This window comes from Gopherus evgoodei, chromosome 6 (genome assembly GCF_007399415.2).
Source record: "Gopherus evgoodei ecotype Sinaloan lineage chromosome 6, rGopEvg1_v1.p, whole genome shotgun sequence".
NCBI classification, from domain to species: Eukaryota; Metazoa; Chordata; order Testudines; family Testudinidae; genus Gopherus; species Gopherus evgoodei.
In genome coordinates, this window is record NC_044327.1 from 6,266,015 (window position 1) to 6,287,700 (window position 21,686).

The 21,686-nt window shown below is 43.2% G+C and overlaps 1 protein-coding gene across 1 annotated transcript; it reads right to left on the reverse strand.

Annotated features, from left to right (window-relative positions):
* Positions 1-893: 893 nt before the first annotated feature.
* Positions 894-21,432, reverse strand: FUT10 (fucosyltransferase 10). Its single transcript, XM_030567014.1, has 5 exons — positions 20,476-21,432; positions 15,686-16,034; positions 11,665-11,956; positions 5,332-6,167; positions 894-3,361 (listed from the first exon to the last, which is right to left on the reverse strand). The coding sequence occupies exons 2-5, from the start codon at positions 15,764-15,766 to the stop codon at positions 3,131-3,133; spliced, it is 1,440 nt and encodes a 479-aa protein (XP_030422874.1). The 5' UTR covers positions 15,767-16,034; positions 20,476-21,432; the 3' UTR covers positions 894-3,130.
* Between the last annotated feature and the right edge of the window lie 254 nt (positions 21,433-21,686).

The window sequence follows — 21,686 nt, forward strand, 5'->3', positions numbered from 1 at the left end:
TAGAACTTTATCATAACATTGCTCTTCCTCCTACCCCTTCTGTATATGTAGACGCTTTAGTGATGCTACATTATTTTGGTAATGTTTGGTTTCTTACAAAGATGGCTATTAGATAAACTGCTAAAAATATTATAAAATTTAGCCCAATAAAAGATGGGGGGTTACTTTGGGGAATTTTTTTTTTTAATTTATAAAATATTTAATTTACACTCTGTTTAGTTTGATATATGAAGTATAATCATCACATAGAGTAGAGCATGCGGCCAGATCCCAAGATGCATTACACAGGGCTACTCTCCAGGCATGACCACTTGCTTCGTGTTTCTGTGGAGAAGTAGCTGAAGCCACATGCTATACTCAGGGTGGATTTGATTTAAATCACTATTCAGGAAAATTCAATTTAACCATGGGTTTCTACATAAAAGTGCATTCTTGTTGGTTGTTATAACCTTAATACATATTCTTCATAATTAGAGGAACTTCATTAAAATATTCCCAAACTGGGTCTCTTTTATGGCCTGCTGTCATTCTAGGTTTTCCCTTCTAGTGAGAGAACGGTATGGTAGATCTCAAATCAATGAAGGCTACACTCAGAAAGACCTCAAGACTTCTGGAATATGCTGCTCAGTTTCACTTGTTTCTACTGCCTGTCCCTCCCTTCTCACATTTATCTCCAGACTTCTTCTCTTTGTCAAGATCTGTACTGCCTCCAACAATCTTCTAATCATTGAACTTTTTGAAACTTTGCACTTTTAGAGAGAGGTCAGGAATTTTTGAAGAGGAACAATAGGGTTGAGGTCTGTTATTTCTCACTTCTATATTTTATTTATTTATTTTAAAACACTTTTGCTGTTAACAAGCATGTTATCTCTGGAGAAACAAGTCCACAGTTTGAGAACTGCAAAGCTAAGCATCTCTGATGGTATCTTCTAGACACAGCACTGAGTCCCATTGGGTAGATAGAAAGAAAGATTAACCAAAATAATCTATACGGAAGACCCTGGAACCCCTTAAGATTGGGTCTCTAATCCATGAACTATTGGAACTCGTTTACAAAACTTTTCTTAAACATTATATGAATATATTGTGTAAACTACAGAATTAGAATTTATAATCCCTATTCCATGATGAAATATCTTTGAGCTAGAATGTATCTTAAAACTATCTTTAGATACATTTTTTCCTCAAAAAGCATTTTATCAAAAATAACCGATTTAAATTTAAAAAATCCGATTTTTTTTAAAAATCACATATTTTTATCCACCCTGGCTGTACTTCATCGCTCAGGACAGCAGACAGAAGGAGTGTGTTGGGGTGGACAGTCAATGTCTTAAGGCCCAAACAGAGATGCCCTATGTGCTGTTCTTCCCAATCCACTGCCATAAAGGCAGATGGGAGACCACTCACTATATCACCATATTTCTTGGCAGGCAGACACAGGGCCGATGACTGGTAAAAGGCATCACACACATGGTAAGTGTGCAGCACCTATCACCTTCAAGATCCCTCTGCAGCTTTCTCTAATGCCTCGCACGAGAACTTATTTGGCTGAATTTCCAGTGGGTGTCACCCTGTCTGAGCATCCTGTGTGCAGAAAAGAGCCCGGTCATTCACCTGCAGTGTGACCAGGGCCCATGCTGCACTGAGCTGAACACAGTCATTCTTATATTGGATGGCTTTAATTACTTTCTTAGTCATTGATTCAGTGTAATATTTCTAAGTTAGTCGCTCCATTGTTCTCCTACAGTATGCTTAGTTCATCGCTCTCAGATGGCCTGATCATTCCAGCATTAACCCTCTCACAGCTTCTTAAAAAAGAGAGAGAGAAAGAAAACAAAGCAATATTTTACAGCTGTTGGTGTCATGTTAAAAGGTAAAACGGGCAATTTTTTGAAGGTTGCATGTAAGGGTACGTCTACAAGGCAAACCAAAAACAAGGCAACCAGTCTGAGCCTGAGGCAACTGACTTGAGCTCATGCAACAGGGCTGGTCTCAGAGTCTGGGCTCCAGACTGAGCGGGAACACCTTGTCTGCTATTTTGAGCCCCATAGTGCAAGTCCTGCAGTTGACTCAGGCTCTGAGACTCATTGCACAGTTTTGGTTTGGTTTGGTTTGGGAGCGTTATTTTTGCAGTGTAGACATACCCATTGAGATCCGATATGCTTCATGGGTTTGTTCCTATAGAGGGCTAGGCACTTCGGCTCTGTGACAGCTCTGTTGCAGCTGTGCCGCTGTAGCATTTCTAGTGTTGACATAGGTAAGGCTTTGCAGCAGGATCAGGCCCTTCATTTAATCCCTGCTTCACCCAATCGCAGCCTTTCATCTTTGTGTGGCTATTATTGTCTATGTGAAAGAAAATAGATTATCACAGAATAAACAGAATTATTTAGTCTGGAGTGACCTCCCTGGAGGGCAAAAATTCATACGGTTCTATGTTTTAAACAGGAGATGGTGATTAAATCTTACCCAGAAATTTTCCTTCTTTCTGTCCCCGTAGCAGATGGAGTTTCCCAGTGCTAAATACTGATGCATTTTACATTCCTACTCAGCCTCAGGACATTTTAGCTTGCCAAGTCTCAACTAAAACTGTGAATGCCAAGGGGACTGATGATAAATAGACATACTGAGCAGCAGGCCTGATCGCTACACCTGCCTCAAAGGCACTCTGCCACAGAGGTGATACCTATGTGATTGTATAAACTATTCCATAGCCTGTGAATGTCAACCCAACGATGTGGGAGCTTGGATCAGAGAAGGCAAAGGGCCTGATTCTGCTAGGTCTGCAAGGAAGGCCCTGATACTAAGCAAGTGACTATGGTCCCATTAGCTTCACTGGGACTACTCATATGCTTAAAATCAGGCATGTGAATTAAGAACCTTCCTGAGCAGGGGTCTTAATGCTCAAATGTCCAAGCTAATGACAATTAGTACAAAAATACAGTTTTTTAAAGATCGCTGAGGGTAATTCTGTAGTTTATCAGTACTTACTGAGTACTGTACCTATTACATTCTATCTTACAGGACAATTTAACTCCTTGCTGTACTTACTGACCTACAAATGTTAAGACATTGTGCAAAAGAATATTACATAACTGACTGCTTTGGGGAGCTCACTCTGTGTGATAGCCTATCATGTTTCTTCTTTGAATACAAGTGTCCAAAATTCCTGAGCTGTAAAGTTCATATTCCTTTCCACCAGCTGTCTCAGTGCTTGGGCTTCTTTCTTGGATTGTTCAAAGCTTGGTATCCACATCTCTTGCAGAGATGTCCAGCGTATGTTTGGAGAGGAGAACAAGAAAGCCTCAGGTTTCGGGCAGCTCAAGTGGTTAACCTGTGCGTTCCATCTCCTGGGTGACAATCCCTGGCAATGGAGGAGAAACACAGGATGGGTTTAATTAGACTCCAGGTCATGGATAGCTGCACCGATTAGTAGAAAGTATTCTTCCCCTCCCGAATTCTCTTTCTCAGTGAAAAAATATTTCACTGTTCCTTGCCCTTTGTGAAGTTCATGCTCTGGACTATATCCTGCCTGACTGCTTTGATAGAATGGGCATAGCACATGCAGTGAAACTGAAAACTTCCCTACCCTGCCCTGCATGATGTACCTTAACGATGCCCTGGAAAGTGACAGAGTAGATTGGTTTCTCTGCCCATCCACATGAGTTGTTTGCAGTGTGTTGTAGCCGTGTTGGGATATGAGAGACACAAGCCGGTTGGTCTTTTTATTGGACCAGCTTCTGTTGGTGGAAAAGAGAAGCTTTAGAGCTTCCCAGAGCTTTTCTTCAGGACACTGTGTCAGCTCAAACGCTTGTCTCTTCCACCAACAGAAGTTGGTCCAATAGAAGATATTACCACGTTGTCTCTCTCACATCCACGAGAGTGGCAGTCATGGTGCTGACTTTCGGAAGGGAAACATCTCTTCACTGGGAACGGGACTGAAACCAAATTAGTTTTCATATAGGCCACCAAAAAACGGAATCAGATAGTAAAAGCTTCCAGATGAGACAGAATTGGGCTACTCTGAACTGACAACCTAACTGCGAAGGGTTCTATGTAGCTACCAATTCACGGAGTCATTTCAGCAACATATTCTAATCCCTGCTCTGGAGTCTGATCCTAGGCTCGTTGAAGTCTTTAGCAAAGCTCACACTGATTTCAATGGAGCAGGATCATATTCCTAGAGAATAATAGCCAAAGCCTCAGCTCATATAAATTGGTGATGCTCTCTTGACTTCAACAGAGCTGCACTGATTTATACCAGCTGAGATTCTGACTGCAAGAGTTTAGCAATTAATTGTTATCATTTCAATATATATATGCATTGTGTGGTAGGAGCTACGAAGCAGGCACTGGTGAACTCAGCAGGCCTTTTGGTCCTGGAAGCCTCCTTCATTAGGGAGACCTAGCAATGTGGGAACTAGGAGAATCTCAGCTTTCGGTTCTGTAGTTACTCTCTCCTACACCTGCTTCCTACACTTGCTTGGTTAAGCAAAAAAGAGGTTGTCTGACCAGAAATTTGCAGAGTCAGTTAAAGGCTCCATAGAATTGACAATCCTAGATAAGCTGAATTGCTCAATAACTTGCATGGCAAAATTTTTACTCTCCTTTAACTAATTATCAGCAGACAAACAGCTGAAAATAACATCAATATTCTTAGTCCCATTTTCCATAGGAGTACAGTTCATCTTCCTAAGAGTTTTCTGTCTCCCCTTGTTGGTTGATGAGAAAGCGGTACAGTTCAGACTGTTGCAGTAGAAAACAGCAGAGGAGATACAGTATCACAAGCCAGATTGTGTAGTGATGTAAATGTAAGCAAAGTTCCTGATTTGGATAAGCGGATGTAGAAATAATTCAATCTATATTGATAAATGACCAAGGGGAAAAAATTCAAAATAGATTTTGGGCACCTCCATTCTTGGTGCTTGAAATTGGACACCTAAATTTCTGTGGAATCTACAATCAGTGGCCACTTTTGAAAAGGTGGCTGTCCATCTTTATTGCATGATGATTGAGGCAGACGTTAAATGAGTTTGTGGTTTCAGTCTAATTCCAGGTGTGCTGTGTCCCTATCAGAAAAATCCACCACAAACAGTAATCCCAGGAGAGACGCCCAGGAGAGAGAACTACTCTCTGACCCTAACAAGTGGCCCCTCATGATTGCAACTGATGAACTTATGAGGCAGTGTTCTCTAACTAAAGTGTATATCGGTCTGCGTATGTCAGCATGGCACCGGAGTTTTAGCCCTGCTGGAAGATCAGTCAGATTCTATGCACCAAAGCTAGCTGTACTTAAAAGAAAACAACCCCAAACACAATGAGAGTTATGAGTACCTTTTTGTGCCTTCTGATGTTTTCCCACACCCTATTACACACCATGCACTCAAACACATCAATATAATTGTCCTGCGTGATATCCTGGACTCCCCATTTGCGTTCTTGGATAGCAGCGAGCAGTCGTTGATTGGAGATGGCCCCTTTCACTTTCCATTCTAGGTAGGCCTCATACTCTTGGTCATTTGTATCCAGTGCCTTGATGTAGTGTGCCAGCTCCCTGGGATGTGAAAATCTTGTTACAAGGATTGCACTCTTATTGCTAGGAAGCCAGTCCGTAATGCTAGGGGACCCATAATACACTGGTACCACTCCCAATTTGAGGGGCCTCCAAAGCTTTTCAGTGATGTAATCCTCGCAGATGGCGTTTTCAAAAGCAAGAATGAATTTGTACTGAGCAAGTATTCTATAGAAGTTACCGTCGTCCATGGAGGCTGGGTTTTTGAGGTGCTGGGGAAGGTCTCTGTTATGTAAGCATTCACCATAGGAGTCCACCTGGATGTAGCTCATCAGCTCACGCACATAGCTGTCCCGGTCTGAAGGAGGGTCGCAATCGGACTGCACATACACAAGTGGTGCAAGTCCTTTTCTCAAGCTATTCTTCTTTTGCAATGGAACCATGTATCTCAGAGACTTTATGACCTCTATGCCCTCCAGATACTGAGTAGTCAGCGGCAGATGGGAGTGGCGACTGAAGGTAGCTGTATGGTTGAACAAGGTGATGGTAGGTTTGTGGAAGAGCTTGTAGTTGTTTTTGGGTGACTCTTCATGGAAAAGGGCCCAGTCATGATGGCGTTTACGAGGGAGGGGTAAGCTATCTATATTAAAGTCAGTACCTAGACAAACACAAATAATGTTACTAGCCATATCCTTAATATATTGAACTAGGAAAAAAAAAATTTTTAATCACTATAGAAGGCCCTTGTAATTTACTTCGGGCCTAACTGTGCCACTGTTACTCACAATGAATATGATTGTATGTGAAGTAAGGTTCTGTTGACTGCAAAAGGACTAGTCCTGTAGTAAGGTACTACTCACCATAAGTAAAGATGGCACAACTGGCCTCTTAATATTTCCAGTAAACTCTGTAATGGAATAGCAGTGTTTTAGATTACAGATAGGCCAAAAAGGGTTGTTTTAATTTTGCATTTTAGTGGACTCGTTATTATCTTTAATTGCTGTAAGACACTTAGAAATAACCGGATTGCTTCCTTCTCTGGAATGATGGGCCACAGAGTCAAAATAAAATTCCAGATACAACAGTCATCATTATGAAACCAACAATTACAGCACAACAATAAACACTAGTTTGGGGATGTGGGGATCTGTACCACATGTTCTTGTGTAACCAAGTTCTCAGATTATGGGCTTTGGAGCATATGAGTTACCATTAAGGTGAATCATGTGTGATGGAGCTGCAAAACTGGAGACTTCAACTCCCATCTGCCTCCTCCTCACTGTACATCCCCTTCCCCTGGCCAGGTAAGGTCCTGAACGAGGATGTGGCAGGGCCCTGTTTGGGACTCAGGAATGGGAGCCACTTAGTGGCAGGAAGCTAAAGAGACACCTTGGGAACTGTTGACAGGGCCACAAATGGACAGGCTGTGACTGCTGGACATCATAGCTGGGTGCAGGTCTCCATGGGGCTTCTGAAGGAGCAGCAGCAGCTGGGCAGGGAGCCAGTGCAAAGGGCTCCCCAATGAGGGACACTAACTGAGTCTGGCTTGGAAGCCTGCAGATGCTTATTTGCTTGAGTACAGACTGGACTGGAGAGGGCACCCAGGCACCAGGCCTGAAGCACCCTGCCTCTCGATTGGACTGCCCACAGGGGCCCAAAAAAGAACCACAATTGCTCACTTTGAACTGTAACTAAGCCTCTGTATCCAAGGTATCAGCAACCTTTCTCCTTTCCTGTCAGTCCTAGTAAAAACCTTTCCTTAGCCATGTGTCTGATTGGCTATTGGGACCTACCAGGACTAGTGTCTACAAGGCCTACCTGCTGAAGCACCTACCGTGCTTGCCTGAAAAATGTGGTACACCAAGCATGCTAGTGGGCACCCCTAGAGGTTTGGGGTACACAGTAACCCCAATAATTGCACATGCTTATTGGAGCTTCTGCCTGTTTACCTTTAAAGTAACTGTACTTTCCCCACCCCCCCAAGAATAAGAAAAAGTAGAAAGAACAGGAGTACTTGTGGCACCTTAGAGACCAACCAATTTATTTAGGGCACCTTAGAGACCAACCAATTTATTTAGTCTCTAAGGTGCCACAAGTACTCCTGTTCTTTTTGCAGATACAGACTAGCACGGCTGCTACTCTGAAAGAAAAAGTAAGACATTATTCCAAAAAGCTTTAGTAACCAAATATCAAGGAGTTATAACAGATAAGAGAATTAGATTCACTCAGACCACTCCAGCAATGCAAAGTAGCCATAAACTTGGCCTTTCAACTGTCCCCTTAGACTGGGTTTTTGGCTGCTTTGCATCACTAGAATGGCCCAAAGCAGCCAGAGGATGGTGGTAAATCAGACACTCTAGCTCCAGTACTTCTTGTGTGAAGTTCCTTTGATTAGTCTGTGATTTGTGTTTTAGAATTAACTGCAAAGTGCTTTAAAAAATTATATTAGGACAACTCCTTATTGGTTGAGGGCTACAGTATATATTATTTGATTGTAATTTAAGTGCTAGCAGTTTGGAGATGATATTTTAATCATTATTCTCGATCGAGGGGATCTGGCCATGAAACAAATGTTCAGAGGTCATCAGGTGAAGCCAAAGTTTGACCATCTTTAGGAAATGCAGCAAGACCTGACTCTTTGAAAACGACTCCCATCATAAGAATGACACTGCCTTCAGTCCAACCAGCTCCTACAGTGATGGGTGGCAGTATAAAATCCTAATGCCAATAGTGCAAGAGCCATAAATGACACGGGATGGTATTTGGGGGAGCTAAAGCCTTCTGTATCTTCTTCCTTTTACGTGTGATTCTGTGTGGTGACCATATGCTCCCACGATGAGGCATCATACTGCACGTAGGAAAATGATCCTTGTTTTTTCTATTTTTGCTGTGTTGTTGTGATGTGAGCTGCTAGCAGTGAAGGTGAATTATTAGAACAGTAGCTCATGAGAGCTATTGTATTTTTAAAACATGCTTTCAAGTGGCGTTAGGAAGAGCTAAAGAGTAGATAGTGAAATACCATAGGCTTCTGAGTAAGCTTGACTTCGCTGGCTTTTACATGTACACTTCCTCTCTGAGGAGGTGTCAAGAAAAACGGGAGTATAAAGAGGATGTGAGAAAGCAGAGTGAGATGAGGGAGTGGAAATGGGAGTGGAAATAGAATGGGACTGTAGAAATAGGCACTCGAGGTAAAAGTACTAAAATGATTGATTCCAATAGCACACACTTAATCTTGGTCAAGCTGGTAGACAAAGAACTTTTAAGGATTAAAGAGATGATGACAGTACCTGCCACTGTGGGACAAAGGGGAATTAATAATATTATGATGAGATGAAGACGGTGGAACAAGATGGAAAATGCTCATAATTATAGTCTCCAAAGTATTAATTAGGAAACCCGTGATACGTGGCGAAGTGCAGAGGGGAATGGGCAATATGAAAAGGCTCTGCTCCTTTGAAGACACCTTGTACACAGGGTTTCATCCCCAGGGGTAGACAGGGCAGAACTCCCCGGCTCTTAAGGTACGTCTACACTGCAGTCACCGGGTGCGGTTGCAGCTCGTGTAGACATACCTGAGCTAGATTTCATCTAGCTAGCTCAGATACCAGAGCAGTGAAGCTACACGGTCAGCCTATACTGAGCATGCACTGCCTGGCTTCTCGGCTCCAGTGCTCAAGCCAGCTGGATTAAAGCCAGTTTGGGCATGTCCACATCAGCTGCAATCACACACCATGACTGCCGGGTAGACGTACTCTTTGAATTCTCACGTCTGCGGCTTAGGTAGTGGGTACGCCATCCACTGCCAAGAGGTTCACTTCTAGCAGCCGCTGCCTTGGCTCCTGCCAGAACCTTGTGAGGGTTTGTCTCCACTGCAATCCGAGGTGTGACTGAGGCTAAGAGAGATATACCTGAGCTAGCTTTACTTGTGCTAGTGTGGCTAAAAATAGCAATGTGCATGCAAAGCATGGGTTTCAGCACATGCGGGACCCCAGGTACATAGTCACATTACTAGCCCGTGCTGGGGTCCGTTCTTCCACAGCTATACTGCTATTTTTGTCATTCTAGCTAGATTAAAGCTAGGTAGAATGGCTATCCTAGCTTCAATCACATGTCTGACTGCAGTGGAGACATACCCTTAGTTGGCTCCTAAATCCACAGGAAGCAGGAGCCCTCCCTGCAAATGTAAACGCTGTGATCACAGTTTTTAAAAGGGAACTGTACGGAAACCCTCCCACGGGCAGGACAGGAGTAAAATCCACTGTTGGGAGCAACGCTCCACCTTTGAACAGAACCCTGAACTCTGAGGAGAGGAGTGGGCCTTTCTTTGTGTGATACTTTTCAAAGAAGGGAAATGACAGGTCAGCAGTGCCTCTTTAGAGACATCACCCACACAGGATGCCTGGGAGAGTACAGACGGATGATTCACCATAAACAAAAGCAAGTATTGCTAGTAAAGCAATTCCACCGAAAAGCACCTTCTTCTTTTACTTTAAGGCACGAAATCATCTGAATATTCACAGGGAAAAATTTCAGAGGCAGAGCAGGGACGCTTCTCCTTTGAGTATGCAATTTCCTGGCAGGTATCTAGAGCCGTGGTTCTCAACCGATTTACCATTGAGGCCGCATCTATATGGGCATGAGGATGTCAGCTCTGTGCTGACTGGGCTGCAAGCAGCCGGCAGGTTGAGATCTTGAGATACAAATACCCAGATTTCCACCCACAAGACAATGGCAGGTGTAAACTTCACAGGAGTAAACTGCACCCTCCAAGAGATGGTTGCCCTTCTGAAAAGCTTATGCAGAATGTACAATAAAGGCAAGTTAATGCTATATGAGAGCTTGCTTTATGCATTCCTTAACTTTTCTATGTTGAAATATGTGACAGCCTAGAATTAACATAGGGTTTCTTTTCCGCATTTAATATAATAGGCGAGCTTTGAGTCTGCCTTGACTGGCAGTGATAGATCATTCCCTGCTATTTTAAAAATGAACATTTTTGAATTTGCCTTTGCAAAAGATTTCAAAATGTGCACTGTCACCACGATTTTTAAAAAGGACTTGGAGGGTCTTTTTGCTAATATAGTCATTCCAATTTAATTAAGTACACTTAATCATCTCCTCAAGCTTGGTACAATGAGCCACTTGTATTTCTGTTAGAGCTGGGGGTGGCAAACAGAAGCACTGTCATAGGCCAGAAATATCACAGACTTTATAGTACTGTATACGTGTGATGTAAGCTTTGGTTTCCTTTTATTTAAAATGGGTCAGCTTCTGATTCCTTGGCTAATTTTTTCTTCCCATTCATGCTTCAGCACAGCCTCACTAGACTAAACTGACTTACTTATCCTTTGGAATTTGGTGTAATTTAGAGCTCTCAGAATGGAAGAGGTGGGAAGTTTGTGTTACATAAAGCTAACTGATTATCACAAGCCATTTCTTTCTTGTAGTTCACATTTTGTAAAAAAAAATAAAGAAATAAAAACCACATGCACCCCCCTGAGCTAATGAATCAAGGTACTGAACCTTGAAATAGTCTAATATCAGATATTTTAGTTGATGGCAGCCTACAGTCAGAGAATAAAAAAATCTTCCTTGCACTAAATGCATAAAATGCAATTTTTCTCTAAAAAAAAACTCTGTAAAAATTGCAGACTTTTGCTGCCCAACACTGCTCAGAGAGAGGGCTAGATTCTACTCTTTGGGCATCGTCAATGGTATTTGTTTACTACTGAGTTCCACTTACAGTCAACTAGTTACCCCTTTGGCATGGAAGGAAATGGCACTGGTATGATATAAGACAAATGGGCGAGGCTAGGAAAGAAACAAGCTTGACTCTCAGATCTGAGGCTGACTTTTCAGGGCTGGCAGCAAGAAGAATGTCCATGTCACATGTAAACCAAGCACATTTGATCTAGAAGTCAGCAAGAGACAATACACAAGTCATTCCACAATGCTATTTCACAGGATCACTTCTCAGAGTAGAACTGCACTTTAGGTGCCAGTGGAGATACTTGCTGGTGCACTTAGTCACCGGAGAGACTTTAACAACTTCTGCTGTGGAGGTTTACAGTTGCTCTGTACTTGATCTATAACAGAGAAATAGCAGGGGAATAACAGAGAAATAGTCACTCATTTAAAATGACTCAATTCCTTACCATAGAAGAGAAAGGCTCTTGTCATGTGATTATGCTGGTAGGTCCTCTTGATAGTAAAGAAACAGACATCCTGTCCACACTGACCTAACCTCCCAGTCTCGCCAGTCAGCGGGGACCACCAAAGCAGGATAGGGTATCTGTCCGCATCTAAAACTCTCCTGGTATTGCTGTAGAGTTCCTGTTTATTAAAAAACTGATATGCATGTTTCTGTTGCTCCTCCAGTTTTAATGAACCATCTTGTAAACTGGAGACTTTTATCTTCCTTTCAGACTGGCCCAGTTCAAGAACCACCTTTGGAGAAAAACACATACATTTTAACTTACATGGCCAGGGACATAGAGTTTGGCTAGCAGATGCTAATTTCCTTGTGGAAAGTTTGTCGGTGAAATGCAGCCATCTCTTGGGGGACTTCAGCAGCTGTTTAGTAGCATTAAGCAGCACTTCATGGCTGTTTTAGTATAGGAAGTGAAAAATACTATACCCATTTGAAACTGTAAAGGGAATTTAAGTAGACAAAGTAAATTATTCAGCTTGAAGCTGGTGAGGGCCCCTGTGGTTTATAATATACCTTCTGCTATCTGTCTGGTAAAGACTTACAAAATGGAGGGTGGCCCATTTTTAAAATTAGCCCTGCTTGTTACAGGCATGCTCTAGAAAATGGAGGTGTCAGAAAACAGTGAAATTACAAGAGAAGAGGCAAGCAGATGACGCTCGAGAATACACAAAATTGCCCCAGGTTTTGTAGGAACACTAAAACCTTGTTACGTTGCACTGTAAATGGTTCTTTGTGCACAGGGCAAAGGATGAGATTGCTTAATAGTTGGGGGCGGGGCGAGGGTTACACTCTAATATCTATGATTATATAATTCAACTCCTGGCCAGACCAAATGAACCTGCTTAGCTTGTGAGAGCTATTGAGATTGCAGCCTAGGGGAGTCTGACTGCAAGCCATGACTGACTTACATTAGCCGTGGTTGCTGTCTATTAATAAAGGCCAGTCTGGTCTAAGGCAGCAGCAAATTAAGATACTGCCATGCTGGTTCGGCTGGCATGGTGTGAGGCAGAGCCACATCCCACAGTTCTCCTCCCAGCTGCTCTAGATGGAAGGAAGTGGGCACACAGCAGACTGAGAGATCCTGGAGGGTGGAGAGGAGGGGCTCAGACTTCAGGAGAAGAGGACCAGCAAAATGCAGGACAAAGAACAATTGGGGCAGGAAAGGGGAAATGAAGCCCCAGCTTTCTCCAGGGGAAGAGGAACTGCCCTGAAGATACTGTAGGAGGAATGGGCCTGTTTTCTGCTGCCCAAAGATGTGCTAATTAAATGTACTCTGCAATATGTAAGATTATTTATATAACATGGAAAAAGATGAGCATGTTTATCTTTTATATCAGACTTTTTTGCTGGCCTGAAGCTGTGCTTCCTACCACCATAAATGGCCATTGGGTCGGTACAGACTTGGAAGAAAGAATGCCACTTACTGAGTCACCATCACCATTCGTGGCAGCGCCTAGGTTTCCCTGGTGGTCTACTGTCCAAGAACTTAACATGTGGCCCTGCCTACCTCATGGGAGAATACAAGCCCCAGGCTACTATGGAATGGCTGCAGGTCCGAACAGCCAGGATTTAGGAGTTTTGTGATACTATGATCGAAGGACAATGCATTGGAGACAATGTTCCAGGAGACACCCAGCTCTGAGAACACTTTCTCAACTCTAAAAAGAACAGGAGTACTTGTGGCACCTTAGAGACTAACAAATGTATTTGAACATAAGCTTTCATGGGCTACAGCCCACTTCTTCGGATGCATAGAATGGAACATATAGTGAGAGAGATATATACACATACAGAAGGCATGAAAAGGTGAGAGTTGTTTTACCAACTCTGAGAGGCCAAGTAAGAGAAAAAACTTTTGAAGTGATAATCAAGATAACCCAGTACAGACAGTTTGATAAGAAGTGTGAGAATACTTACATGGGGAGACAGATTCAATGTTTGTAATGGCTCAGCCATTCCCAGTCTCTATTCAAGCCTAAGTTGATTGTATCTAGTTTGCATATCAATTTGAGTTCAACAGTTTCTCATTGGAGTCTGTTTTTGAAGCTGCAAAATTGCCACCCTCAGGTCTGTTATTTAGTGACCAGTCAGGTTAAAGTGTTCTCCTACTGGTTTTTGAATGTTATAATTCCTGATGTCAGATTTGTGTCCATCTATTCTTTTGCGTAGAGACTGTCCAGTTTGGCCAATGTACATGGCAGAGGGGCATTGCTGGCACATGATGGCATATATCACATTAATAGATGTGCAGGTGAATGAGCCCCTGATGGCATGGCTGATGTGATTAGGTCCTATGATGATGTCATTTGAATAGATATGTGGACAGAGTTGGCATCAGGCTTTGCTGCAAGGATAGGTTCCTGGGTCAGTGTTTTTGTTCAGTGGTGTCTGGTTGCAGGTGAGTATTTGCTTCAGGTTGGGGGGTTGTCTGTAAGCAAGGACAGGTCTGTCTCCCAAGATTTGTGAGAGTGAGGGATCATCTTTCAGGATAGGTTGTAGACCTTTGATGATGCGCTGGAGAGGTTTTAGTTGGGGGCTGAAGGTGACAGCTAGTGGTGTTCTGTTATTTTCTTTGTTGGGCCTGTCTTGTAGGAGGTGACTTCTGGATATTCGTCTGGCTCTGTCAATCTGTTTTTTCACTTCAGCAGGTGGGTATTGTAGTTTTAAGAATGCTTGATAGAGATCTTGTAGGTGCTTGTCTCTGTCTGAGGGATTGGAGCAAATGCGGTTGTATCTTAGAGCTTGACTGTAGACAAGATCCTGTGGTGTGTCCTGGATGGAAGCTGGAGGCATGTAGATAAGTATAGCGGTCAGTAGGTTTCTGGTATAGGGTGTTATTTATGTGACCATCGCTTATTAGCACAGTAGTGTCCAGGAAATAGACCGCTTGTGTGGATTGATCTAGGCTGAGGTTGATGGTAGGATGAAAATTATTGAAATCATGGTGGAGTTCCTCAAAGGCTTCTTTTCCGTGGGTCCAGATGATGAAGACGTCATCAATGTAGCGCAAGTAGAGTAGGAGCGTTAGGGGATGAGAGCTAAGGAAGCGTTGTTCTAAGTCAGCCATAAAAATGTTGCCATACTGTGGGACGTTGCGGGTACCCGTAGCAGTGCTGCTGACTTGAAGGTATATATTGTTCCCAAATGTGAAATAGTTGTGGGTAAGGACAAAGTCACAAAGTTCAGCCACCAGGTTAGCTGTGACATTATCGGGGATACTCATGCTCCCTGTATGTGTATATGTATCTCCTCACTATATGTTCCATTCTATGCATCCGATGAAGTGGGCTGTAGCCCACGAAAGCTTATGCTGAAATAAATTTGTTAGTCTCTAAGGTGCCACAAGTACTCCTGTTCCTTTTGCGGATACAGACTAACACGGCTGTTACTCTGAAACCTTTCTCAACTCTGTCAGCTGTGTCAGGGCTTCCTGGCCACAGTTTGCAGTCAGTAGCTGAGTCCAAACTTATTAATGATTTTAGTCATCTTTAAACATGCATCAAAATTTCATTTGTCTGAAGGAGAAGGGCTACTGATGAATGCCTATAAATAATAATAATAAAAAAGTAGAAAGATCAGACTTTAAAGGAATTGTGGCCTTTTGTCTTCATTTTTATATAAGATGCCATAATTATTAGTATCATTGAAAGTTTTCTAAGCCCTTATTATCCACATTGAGTCTTTGCCCTTGGGTTTTGTCTTTTCTCCTTGTTTTGTAAGGAAGTTATTAATTCATTTACCTTTCCCCTCCAGCCCTGTGCTCTCAGTGAAGTACACAACTAATAGAAATTCTTTACACTGATTCTTCTGAAAGTGTTATTTACTAATGAAAATATTCAGGGCTGTTAATGGCATCTTTGTCCTGCCAGAATTGTGTAACAGTTGGAGTGCAACCACATCCATCTCTTTTCCCTCCCTTCTCCTGATAGAACTCTTCAGCTACCCAGTCTGAGGATTAACAGTACCTGGAGTGTAACAAGAAGAAAAAAGACGGCCGTAAAGCAGAAGAAAGATGCCCAAAGTCTCTTCTTCCCAATTCTAATCATGCTGCGCTGCCAGGCACAGAGAGTGCCAACTGGTGGTCAAGGCCTGTTATAATGGATACCAGCTCCTCCTGCAGCTTCAGTCATTCCTGCCGTGCCTTCCCATTCTGTTATTGTTTTTCTCAATGGCCACAGCTGCTCAGAAGGAGGCCCCATCAAGGATTGTATTCCAAGCTCAGTGTTTGATTCAGTGTCTAGACAGGACTGTGTTCTTCTGTAGACATCAGAGCAGCGTTTTGAACCAAAGATACCTTGGAGGTGGATGCACTATCTAAATCAAATACAGAGTGAAGGGGCAAATATTAGACACCTATGTGCTGTAAACAAAAGTGCAGTTAAAATTAGTACCAGGTGGAACACTGAGATGCACTTAGCTGATACCTTTACTACATACGTTTCAGACAGAAGCCAGGCCTGCAAAGCACACTAACTAACTAGACAGAGCCTGATTCTCCACTGATATGAACCGCATAGACATTGACCTGTGTGCAAAATGGGTATAAAATACCTGTAAAAACACCTGTGTCACTGAACGGAGGATTCTGATTTGCACTCTCTGTACACAGGTATAAATGACCAGAGCTTGACAATTTACCCAACACCTACGAGCCTGGGAACTAATAACAAGAGCGAGAAATACCTCTATCCGCCCCATCAGAAACCATTTATTATTACTTGTCCTTGCTATCAAGACAGTGCCTAGAGACCCCATTGTGGACATCACCAGCTGGAGAGGATTAAAGTACCCACTAGGTTGCTCTACTCTGCGCCTGGCTGGCCTCAAACTGGCCCTAGAATCATGGAGCTACGACCGGCTCCTTTGTGAACCCCCCCTCAGACAGAGACCAACACCTACAAAATCTTCACCAAGCATTCTCAAAACTATGATACCCGCACGAGGAAATAAGGAAACAGATCAAAAGAGCCAGACGTGTACCCAGAAGCCTTGTAAGACAAACCAAGAAAGAAACCAACAGAACTCCACTGGCCATCACATACAGTCCCCAGCTAAAACCTGTAGGAGAACACTTCAATCTCCCTGGACACACAACAGCAGATTTAAAGGTAGCCATCCTGCAGCAAAAAACTTCAGGACCAGACTTCAAAGAGAAACTTTGAGCTTCAGTTCATCTGCAAATTTGACATCATCAGCTCAGGATTAAACAAAGACTGTGAATGGCTTGCCAACTACAAAAGCAGTTTCTCCTCTCTTGGTTTTCACACCTCAACTGCTAGAAGAGGGCCTCATCCTCCCTTATTGAACTAACTTCATTATCTCTAGCCTGCTTCTTGCTTGCATGTATATACCTGCCCCTGGAAATTTCCACTACATGCATCTGACGAAGTGGGTATTCACCCACGAAAGCTCATGCTCCAATACGTCTGTTAGTCTATAAGGTGCCATAGGACTCTTTGCTGCTTTCCCCTCTCAGCTGTGCCCCACAGAAGCTGGTTGCAGCAGCAGCAAATGTTGCCCAATGAGTTTGCCACCATGTTCTCCATCTGTGCAGCATAGGGCTAAACTATTAGCATGCTGAGGTGGGAGGGTTTTACACGCCCTTTGCATAGTATAATTGGCCACACACATTGGCGCGGGAAGTACAGGTGCTGGATCTCCTGCATGGTACAAGACTGAGCCAGAGGACCATACATCTCTACATTGGGATGAATGGGAAAGTAGATGGTTTCAAAGCTCTTTGAGGCAAACTGCACCAGGAGTTCAGCTGGGAGACCCTATCAACATAAGTCTATAGTGAAAATCAAGCCTTAGACATTTCATAGACTAATATTTAAATGGTACAATAATTTTATATTAAAATGTCTTCAACCATATCTCTTTACCAGGGTCTCCCTCTGGAGTGCACTAGACTTTTTGTACCTTTCTGCTTGTTAACAAAACGTATTCAAATGAATTCCTCATTAATATTTTCATTGTGTTTAACAGTTAATATTAATATAAAAAATCCAAAACCACTACATTAAAAGCATATTCACATTACAAAGTTAAGCACTCAAAAGTTAGGAAATGCCAGAATTAAGGCTGCCTGTGCAAACTTAATTCAGCCCCCTTACTTCCATGTATTTTATGAAACAGACTTTAATTACATGATCACATACTATTTTTTCCACAGGATCCGGCCTCCATCAGTGGTTATTCAATAACTCTATTATCGTCATTCAGTAGGTGGCCTTAAACCTTATTTACCACACACCATTCAAACCCCAGCACTGAATACAGAATTATGAATTTCCACCCAAGTGGAGGGACTTTAACTACCTGATCAAGGCCTTTGACACAATGAATCACTAGGGCTATGCAAACTCCTTCATACACTTAGCGGCTCGGAGAAGATGATTGCTGTTATTCACTTATTCCACGGTGGCCAGGGTGATGGAGTGTACCGACTCATCAGAAGCCTTCATTGTCACCAGCGGCACCAAATAAGGCTGCGTAATGGCTCCAGACCACGCTTTTGTTTGCATTCCGAGACTTTGATGGAGGTGTACACAGCCAGTTCAGATTGGATAGGGGCTTTTCAATCTACAGTGACTCAGGGCCCGCACCAACGGGGGCAATACTAGGGGTGGTTTGTGGGGCTATAGTCACCTCAAAATTTGCCTTAGCTCCCCTATAGCTTCCCTTCCCCAATAAGGAAGGGCTCCCACCACCAGACTGCTCATGCTCCCATAGGCTCTGCTCGCTGTTCCCTGCCATGTTGCTAGCACCACTGTTTTCAGTTCTCAAACTGGGGGGCACAGAATGTATTTGGGGTTGAGTGAGTTCTGAAGGCAGGGCAGAGAGCAGTGGCTGCTGGCCAGACAGCTAGCTCTGAAGGCAGGGCGGAGAGCAGCGGCTGTTGGCCGGACACCCAGCTCTGAAGGCAGGGCAGTCCAGTAGGTGGCCCTGGTTTGTGAATCTCTCTAATGTTTAGATGGGAGCTAAGTACCCAGACACCCACAAGGAGGCAGCAGTGCACACAGTGCCGGCTCTAGGCACCAGCAAAGCAAGCACGTGCTTGGGGTAGCACAAATCCAGGGGCAGCTTTCCTGCCTTTTTTTTTTTTTTTGGCTTGGGCAGTTGCGCTTTCTGAGCTTCAGGCAGCAAAATTTTTGCTTGGGGTGGCAAAAAACCTAGAGATGGCCCTGAGTTCACATGCTCAGAGGCAGAAACATAAGTGCCTAAGGAACTTTTACTGCAAAAACTTAGGAGCTGAGTGAGGCTAACCTATAGGATTTTAGCTGGAGTTTGCATTGCATTGGTGCCCAAAACTGGGACGTGGATGCCTAACTCCTTTGGGGCATTCACACCTTTGTGCTTCGTCTCACCATAGTAAGATTGTCAAAAGAGCTGAGTTCTCATTTAGGTACCTAAATGAACTGGCCTTTTTAAAATGTGCTTAGTGCCTCAACAGCTCCTATTATTCTCAGTAAGAGTGCTGACTGCTGAGCGCTCTTGGAAATCTGGCACGGTGTTCCCTCAAGAAGTGAGGGGGAAAGCAGTTAAACATGCTACGCCATGACTTCTAAAAACTGTTGCCTGAAGTTAGGCTCATACGGGTGACTTGGCAAGAGTTGGCAACACGGGATTTTTATTACAACCCTCGTGGCTTTGACATTTTTATTAAATCCGCAGCTCCTGATGTCACATAAATACGTGCCAATCTCAGCTTCTGTTTTTAAAATCGTACATTTCAAATAATCTTTATCGCTGCAGACAAGAGTTTGAAAACATGAATCCACTCTGAAAGCTGAGAAACCAGAAGACAAAGAACACAACATGTATTATTATTTTTTAGGCCTGTCTCATGATTTTTGAATGCTTTGGGGTTGGTAATACTGCCAAGGAGCTCAGCACTTTTGGAAATCAAGCCACTTGTTCTGGGGCTGATTGCAGTGCTTGAAATGCACAGGAAACAAAGTGCACATATATAGCGAGCTAAATTCTACCCTCTGTTAGACTGGCGTAAATCCAGAATATCTACATCCAGAGCACAACAGAATTCAGTTCGGTGTCTTTAATACAATGCACCATCTCTTTTCCTGCTTAGACCAAAACTAAGAATCTGATTGAGTAAAAAATACCAGCTAGAAATGAGGCTAGCGTTGCTAATTTTGGAGGATGGGGGTGACATTTCTTTTTTCCAGAGTACTGGCATGTTGTGTCTGACATCTGAGATGATATTACAGGATCATGTGCTGATGCACTAAATCTGCAATGCCCAAAGTAAGTTCAGAACTTTCAAAAAGTGTTAACAGTAAATATTTGTTTTATGGTAGCACCCCTAGTTATTTTGAAAGCTTAGCTGGCCACCTATCACTATCAGGACTGCCCAATGAATTTCAAAATGAGCGGAGATGCTTGGGATTTGAGCCATGACTGGAATACATTACAAACTTTTAGTCTCCTATGGAGTGAAACAATCTCATTTAAATTCACACAAATGCATGTTGGAAACCTCATCTATTCAAAATGTCAGATTTTACAGCCCAGCAACACACGTAGATTATTTGTTTTCCAACATCCAACTACATCTGTTTAAACAATCCAGTTCATAACAACAATCAAAGGCTCTAGGGTTTGCTGATCCTGTTCTCCATCTCAGCCCTTTACAGGGTTGCAGACAGCTCTTTGCATCTTTCTCAGCATCCCTGCATCCTATGCTGTTAGATAACCAAGAAATCCACACCAGTGATGATTTTTTTCCCCTTACCTCAGGAAAACTGCTGCGCTCTTATGCCATTGTTGCTATGCACTTTTTACTTTCAGTTTGTGCAGCTGTTCGAGATCAGAATAAAAACCTGGAGCTCAGATTATTTCTCTTAGCAAAACAAATATGCAGAGAATCCCTCTGAGAGGGGCCAGTTCCTGTTAATCCAGTATCCATAGTTTCACTAGTCCTATTGCAAAGCAGAGCCACAGCCAGGATTGGAATCAAATCTTTTCTAGATCCTGAATGTTCTGCAGAGGAAAACTCGGGAGACTAATTACATTAATTGTGCTATCATTTTTGTGAAGATTGCGCTTCCTGGAAGTCCTGGACAAGGAGATCTCAGCAAAGATCTGTTCTCTGTGATTACTTCTTTTTTTGATAACAGTGCAGTTATTTTAGCCAGTCCCAGTCTCCTAACAGGACTTAGATTCACTGTATTCTGCCAGAGGAGGGCTGTTCAGTTGTAAAAAGAAATGCGTCATAAAAGTTTGGAGTTGCGTGCTCTGTGCTTCTCAGGCCAAGAGCAGGCTAAACTTGGCGAAGTCTGTGATCAGATGTGTCACTTGGAAATAAAGTTGACATGTCGAGTATAAAACTGGCGAGACCAATTCTCTCTTGCCTGGTGCATCTCTCTATATAGGCATCTCTCTGCTGAACAAAGTGAATGTAAAGCAGGACCATCCCAAGCTGCCAGCACTCTGTGTAGGCGGAAGTGCTACACACAGGCAAAGAGAACTCAGGCCCTCTGAGTCGAAGAAGCCTTTGAAAGTTGCTTCCATTATTTGGATTAAAGATATGCTTGTTTTTGAAAGCAGGTTACTTTGGCCCGAGTTGGGTTTCTTTTGTATAAATTAGAAAATCTCATGTTTTATGCCTGGAACATCAAAGGGGCAAGTGGATTGTGCTGGGGGGCAATTAGAATTCCCTGCTCCCCCAGAATATAGGTGTCTTTTTCTGCAACTGATGGCCCAAGATGAGCCCAGCCTGTGTGTGATGTAATTAATGGTGTGGGGGAGGGGGCCTCCATAATGGAGGAGAACTGAGAAACGGATAGTAGTGGAAGGGAAGGTTCATGGGCTATGGCGGAGGAGACTGGAATGGCAAAGCAGTTTAAAAGTGTGGAGAAGAGTTTGGGTGGGACTTGGGGGGGGCTGGTGGTGTTGGGGCGGTGGGAGGGATAGTAGGGGAACATGGATGGTTTGGGAAAGGAA